Source organism: Merops nubicus, unplaced genomic scaffold, assembly GCF_000691845.1.
Source record: "Merops nubicus isolate BGI_N331 unplaced genomic scaffold, ASM69184v1 scaffold26119, whole genome shotgun sequence".
Taxonomy (NCBI): domain Eukaryota; kingdom Metazoa; phylum Chordata; class Aves; order Coraciiformes; family Meropidae; genus Merops; species Merops nubicus.
Genome location: NW_008629369.1, coordinates 3608 through 10143, shown reverse-complemented (window position 1 = coordinate 10143; position 6536 = coordinate 3608). Strand labels below are relative to the sequence as shown.

The following is a 6536-nucleotide window of genomic DNA, read 5'->3' as shown; positions in this document are numbered from 1 at the left end:
GCTTGTTGACCTGCAGGCCTGCATGTGAGGGCAAGAGAGGAGACTTTCTGATGCCATTTTCTTCCTGCTTCTGATCCATATGCATGAAGAAGCTATTGCTGTGCTCCTTCTGACGTCTGTCTGCTGGTGGAAGAGGCTGTGGTCAGCCTTTCCACAGTGTGTTAAACTGCAGACTTTGCTCCTAGAAGACACTGATGACCGGTTGGCTTCTTCTTGCAGGAAAAGACTGTACCAATTCCTGAAAAACTGAATGAATGGGCACCACGGCCTCCCCCGGAGTTCGTCAGAGATGTGATGGGTAAAGATCCTATTCTTAGATAACTCTAGGGTCAGCCACGTTAAACTTAGAAAAGCATTGAACAGAAAAGGCCAGAGATAGTGTTCTGTTGTTGCTTGTTTTTCTGGAAAACAGAGGTATGAAATAGGCTTTGAGAGTTGCTTTTTTTGGTTGTGGGGTTCCTCCTCTCTGCCTGCTGTCAGAATGCAAAGTGAACAGCCCCTGTGGCACTCCAGCACGTGGATGGTGTGCAGTGAAATAAGCCACTGCTCTGGTGATGCCAGGGAGACAGCGATGAGTGCATCTGTCCTTTCCACAGATCTGAGATGTTCTGGAGATTTATAAGGGTGAAGTTTTGTTTTGACCTCTGTGAGCCTGAATCCCAGGCTGTGGGAAGCAGACACGTGCAGCAGAGGTGGTTGTGTGTGGTCAGGGAGGGAGCTGGCAGCTCTGCAAGGAACCCGACCTTGTATCCTGCTTACACTTTACTTTTACCTGCAGGGATTAGATGTAGTAGCTGTGGTTTAAATTTTATCTGCATATAGAAGTTCTGCCTGTCTTTGGGACCTTCATCCTTAGTAATGATCCTCTCTAGAGGCTGACTTGCTCTTATTTCAGAATAATTACCTTGGACTAAATCTTTTACACACTTCTGAAGAAACTTTTCTGCTTACTGTAATTCTCTCATGGCTTTTTCAAATAGCTTTGCTGTGTGCTTGAGTTGAACTGTCTCATTTTTCTGGTAGCACCTGACGTGCTGGGATCCTGTTGGTATCAAGAGCACCCTTACTGAGGCACCAGCTGCCATGTGTTAATTACGAGGTGTCTTCTTTGAGACCTGTATTTGTGTGCTTGGCCTTGGGAAATGGCTCAGGAGACAGAGGAAGGCAACAGAGCACCATGTTGAAAGCTCCTGTGAGACTTCAATGTGCAGACTGATGCCAGGAAGAGAGCACTGTAGGGATTTTGTTTATGAAAAAAAACTCAAAGCTTCTGGTCTCTGTCTTGCCTGGTGAAGTACAATATGATAGACTTTATCACCTCGCTGGTGACCTTTATTTTTTGTGTGAGATGCTAAAAATTGGTCAGAAGCAGCCTCAGTAGGATGTTTTAGCCTAGAAGAGAGTGGGGTGTACCTTGTATTTCTAGCGTTTTTTACCACCCTAGTGTCTAGCTAAGGTTGGATTCTCCCCAGGGGAGTCATGGGCCAGCAGAAGCTGCAGTGATCCATTAAGTGTGCGGTTTTGTAGCTCGCTTTGGGTTTTGATGATGAATTATTTGAACTTCTATAAAAGGTGACGCTCGCTGTACGTGGTTAATAGATTTTCATCTCACAGTGCCCTTTTGTGTGTGCTGTCCCTCTAGCTGTGGCATTTGTGAGCACCTACTGCAGGCTGTTTTCTCTTAGACTGACGTTTCTCTCCTGCAGGCTCCAGCGCTGGAGCCGGGAGCGGCGAGTTCCACGTGTACCGGCACCTGCGCCGGCGGGAGTACCAGAGGCAAGACTTCATGGATGCCATGGCTGAGAAGGTCAGCAGGCCTTAGTAATTTTGTTACCCTGACTATCTGATGCTCGTTGCACAAATAATTCAGTTTTGAACCACTCCTTATCAGAGGAAAATGACAGGGGTGTGGGGTACGTGGGACCCTGTTCACCGGGGTCCTAGCACAGAGTATGACTTCACGTGAATATCTGTTCTCAGGTTGGTTTGAAAATGCTTTAAAAACTAGAAATCCTTAATATCCTTGACCTGCACAGACAGAATCAAACAAGTGCCTGTGCAGAGTCTGGATATCCGAAGCCTTGGTCAGGCAGAACAGCACCTCTTTCAGAGAGCACTGGTGTTATGCTCTCTCCTGGCCAAGGTCAGTTATTTCATCCATAGGCTGAGGTTTGTGTCTCAAATTATTCTCTTGTTTTTACTGAAACATTCTTTAGGGCACAAGCCCAACCTCCCTTGTCTGTTTTGGTGAGGATTCCTTCCTCTAAAGGCTTCAATGTTTGGCTCAGGCTGCAGGTTAAAAACGCTGCCTGTAGAGAAGTCCCCCCTAGGTATGAAGCAGCCAGGTAAAAATCTGGCCAATCTCCCTTCTTTTGCTAAAAGGCTTTTTCCTAAAAGGACATGACTTTTAAAAGGACTATTTTAAGTCAGATTGTGACCAAAGTATGACGTGATCAATTACAGCAAAGACTAGATGAGGAGTTCCAGAAGAAGCTGGAGAGGAACAAGCTGGTTGCGGAAGAACAGACGGCAAAGCGCCGAAGGAAGCGGTAAGGGCTGTTCCCGGGGGGCTTGGCCTGGAAACCCCCCTGCCCAGGGCCTCAGCTGCAGCTCTGTCCTTTGGATGAGAAGTCTGGCTGTGGAAATTAATTTTGTTAATGTCATTGTTTGGTTTTTAAAGGTGGCTATCAACTTGACAGGCTTTGCTGGCCCAGTTTGTTTTCTGTGTCATGGCTAGCAGGAGAATTTTTGACTGGTTGAGCAGCTTTTGCTGATGCTGTGGCTTTGAGTGAGAGGTGCCTTAGTGCATGTTTGTTATAACAATGCCAGGAAAGGTTTGTGTCTACATCTGGCTTAAATAAGTACCTGAAACAGCTGACACTGAGCAGCTCCCCTGCGAAAATGGGTGCAGCTTAGTGGGTCTGTGTATGGATTCAGACTGGCAGGGCGTGGTGGGGCCTGCTGCTGTCCTCTGTGTGCTGTCAGTGTGACCAGACCCATTCACTCTGAATGCTGAACAGGCCACTGACAGGTCTGGTGGTGTTAAAATCAGTAGCCATTTCTACACACCTCATTGAAAGGTCTGGCAGCTCAAGGCTGGTAAGAGAGAAGGAGAAATTTAAAAATATTAAATCCACTCTTCTCTTGAGTTTTAGACAAAGTGAAACAGTTACAAGATTGATGCTCTCAAGAAATAGTCTGAACATCATAATGCAATGATGCAAGGATTTAAATGGCACAGTTTCTGTCCACCATACCTTACAGAATCATATGTAGAATTGTTTTGGTTGGAAGAGACCTTTAGTATCATCAAGTCCAACCATTCCCCCAGCACTGCCAGGTTCCCACTAATCCATGTCCCTCAGTGCAACATGTACACATCTTTTGAGTACTTCCAGAGTATCAGAGCTTGGCTCCTTCAGGGGGTCTGACCCTGAGCAGCCTCCCTCTTGCTTCTCTGAGAATGAGGGGTTTACATCTTGTAGCTGAAAGCTGCTGCTGAAAGGCCTGTGCCAAGTGACTCACTGGCCACAAAAGTGCACAACACAAACACTGTTGCCATCTCACTTTAATTTAGTGTGGTCCAACAGATGGCTGGCAAGTCAGATCTGGCCTGCTGCCTTTTCCCTGGCTGAGATGAACAACTGCTCAATCAGCAAACACTGCCTCAGCAGTCTTAACATCTCCTTGTCCCCTTCTGTATGCGGATGGTGGAGGTACTGAGCAGCCTGGCCCTGCAGGAGCCCCTCTGACTTCCCTCACCACCCTTTCTCTTCTGTCCTGACCTAGCAGGTGCCATACTCAGTGCTCTGTTTCAAGAGAATTCGTTTATGGTGTTGAGAGAGGACCATGAGTCACAGGTTGCTCTGCTCTGGGTCTGCTGTTAGGTTGCCCAGTTACCTTCACAGGGCAAACAGAACTGGGGTGTGTGAACTGAAATTCCCTCTCATTCCTGATGTTACTCCAGGGGCCCAGAGTATTGATGAAGTACAGCCAAAGGCAAAGGTCAAAGCATACTGGAAATATATTTTTTCAATTAGAATATATTACTGGTGATGACATTACTTTTGCCCAGTGTTTAGGTCCAGCAGCCTGGGTCTTGACACCATTTTCTCTTTTTATTTATTAGTCTAGGTAGCTAAAATGTGGGAGCAGTTTCATTTTGTTCCTTTTGTGTTCTTGAAGACATTTGCATCTCATATAGTTTTGGTGTCATGTGCAGTGGCCTCATGGCAGACTTTAAAAAAAAATCTATTAGACTAAAAACAACATTAAAAAAAACTATCTATTGATCATGTGTCTGAGTTTGCTCTGGCTGCGTGTTCAGCTGAGGCCAGATTTTTTGAGCTTCTCTTCTGAAGTCTGCTTTTCCAAGCTGTCTGTAATAGCTCCTTTATCAGTGTATGAATGTGCAGAAGCTTTACAGTGTTGGACTTGCAAGAGCCTTTTTTGCTTTGCTTTATAGCCAGAAGTTAAAAGAGAAGAAACTGCAAGCTAAGAAAAATAAACTCGAACAAAAGAAGCAGGAAAAAGGTCAGTGAAATTTGGTTTTCTAAAGACTTAGTTCTGTTCCCCAACTGAAGCCTTGAAGGGTTTATTCCACTCCCCAGCCCCAAATATTCTTGGAAAGATTGATGCTTAAACTTGTTATTTTAGCTAATATTTCCAAACTCCCCCTTGGAAAGCCATCTATGTTAAGATTTCATCTTACAAATAACTTGGCTGTTTGTGAATATTTTCCCTTCATTAGGGGAAATTTTGGACAGCAAACGTTGGAATCCGAGTTGTTTGATTGTGGATGTTTTGCCCCAGTTCTTTCTACAAACTGCAGATTTAGAACATCTTGAGCTAACACAGGCAGTACTGGTAAAGGCTCTTGGTTTTTTAAATATATTGTGGATGGGAAAACAGGTGGCAAAATGCACAGTTTGGACAGCAAGAAGCAGAGTCACGGTTCTGTGTATAAGAAATTGAGCAACCTTGGTGCTATCTGTCTGCCTCTGTTCTCTGCAGTCTTGAAAATCAGTGCTCAGCAGTGGCAGTGTCACTGTTCACTCAAACTCTTCAGTACTCACTCCCTTTCAGTGAGTGTGTCTTAGCTCTCTCTTTCAAACACTTGTCCTTTGGATTAGCATGCTAACTCTGCAGTAATCCTTAAAGTTACAGCAGTTTCTGATAATTCTGGTAGAACAGTGCCTTGTCTGACAGTCCTACCTTAGTTCTGCTTTGCTTTTCACAATTGGTTCTGTTTCAGCTGAACCATTGCCAGCCTCCCATATAAACATTGGAGGACAAATTAATCACTAGGTTAATTTTATTTGTGACAGCAGGTGAATGTAGCAGAGTGGATTTTTTGTTGTTGGTGGTGGTGGTTTGATTTCATTCTGTTGTTTGGGGTTTATTAAAGCTACTTGTGTGTGAACTGTGACTGGGAGGAGAATTTAAGTATGAGTCAAGGTGCTTTTGTTCACTTGGGGTGAGCCAAAGGGAACCCACCCTTCTGGGGAGTGGCCAGGAGTGTGGGACTGCCAGGTACCTGCTGTGCAAACACAAACACTCCATCCCAACCAGTAAGTTGTCTTCTGGAAGCCAGGGTCCAAACTCCACTGTCTTTTAGAACAGTTTTTAGCTCTTTAGAGTTTGTGATTCTCTACTTAAAATAATAATATCAGTGGAGATGAAGCCCCTGGTAGCCATCTTCAGTGGACTGAGAACAGGCTTGGCTTCTTCTAATTTTGTGTGCCCTGCGTTGAGATCTGAGAGTTTTTCCAGATGAGTTGGATGTGGTAAACAAGCATTTCTCTTCCTTTCTGAATGCATAAGTAAAACCTTGTAGGAAAACCAGTAAGAATAAAAGGTTCCTGCTAAATAAGGTCAGCTGTTGGAGTTGCATTATTGTACAGGTAATTAAAAATACGGTAATTAAAGATGGAAGTACAGAACTTCACCACGTGGTGGCATCAGACCAGCAGCCCTAAATTCTGCAGGTCAGAGCATGAGCTGGGTGGGACTTGGCCTGAGAAGCAGTAAAGTTGCTAGAGCTAGGAGCAGAAGAATGACAGTTAGATTTAGGTCGTGCTTTATGCCTGCCTAATTTTCATGGTCTGTTATTTGATTTCTAGAAGGTGGTTTCTGGTGTTTTAGCAGGTGTCCTGGGTCTGCTGGGACACTAAGGAATCATAGAATCATTAAGGTTGGAAAAGGCCTCTAAGATCATCAAATCCTTCAACCCAACACTACCACAACCACTAAAGTACGTCCTGAGCTACCACGTCCACATGTTTTTTGAACCCCTCCAGGGCTGGGGACTCCAGCACCTCCCTGAGCAGCCTGGGCCAAGGCCTCACCACTCTGCCAGGAAGGAAATTCTTCCTAACATTCAATCAAAACCTCCCCTGGTGCAACTTAAACCCATCTCCTCTGGTCCTATCACTGGTTGCCTGGGAGAAGAGACCAGCCCCCACCTCACTCCAGCCTCCTGTCAGGGAGTTTCCCCTCAGCCTCCTCTTTTGCAGGCTAAACAACCCCAGGTCCCT

The 6536-nt window shown here is 45.2% G+C and overlaps 1 protein-coding gene across 1 annotated transcript in view; it reads left to right on the top strand.

Moving 5' to 3' along the window:
- Positions 1-219: 219 nt before the first annotated feature.
- PRKRIP1 (PRKR interacting protein 1 (IL11 inducible)) overlaps positions 220-6536 on the top strand; it is a gene marked incomplete at its 5' end in the record, with an annotated part of 7839 nt that continues 1522 nt past the window's right edge. Inside the window, 4 exons of the mRNA XM_008946978.1 lie at positions 220-298; positions 1707-1807; positions 2464-2549; positions 4466-4533. Of these exons, the coding sequence (XP_008945226.1) occupies positions 220-298; positions 1707-1807; positions 2464-2549; positions 4466-4533 (334 nt within the window). The remainder of the gene's footprint in view (positions 299-1706; positions 1808-2463; positions 2550-4465; positions 4534-6536) is intronic.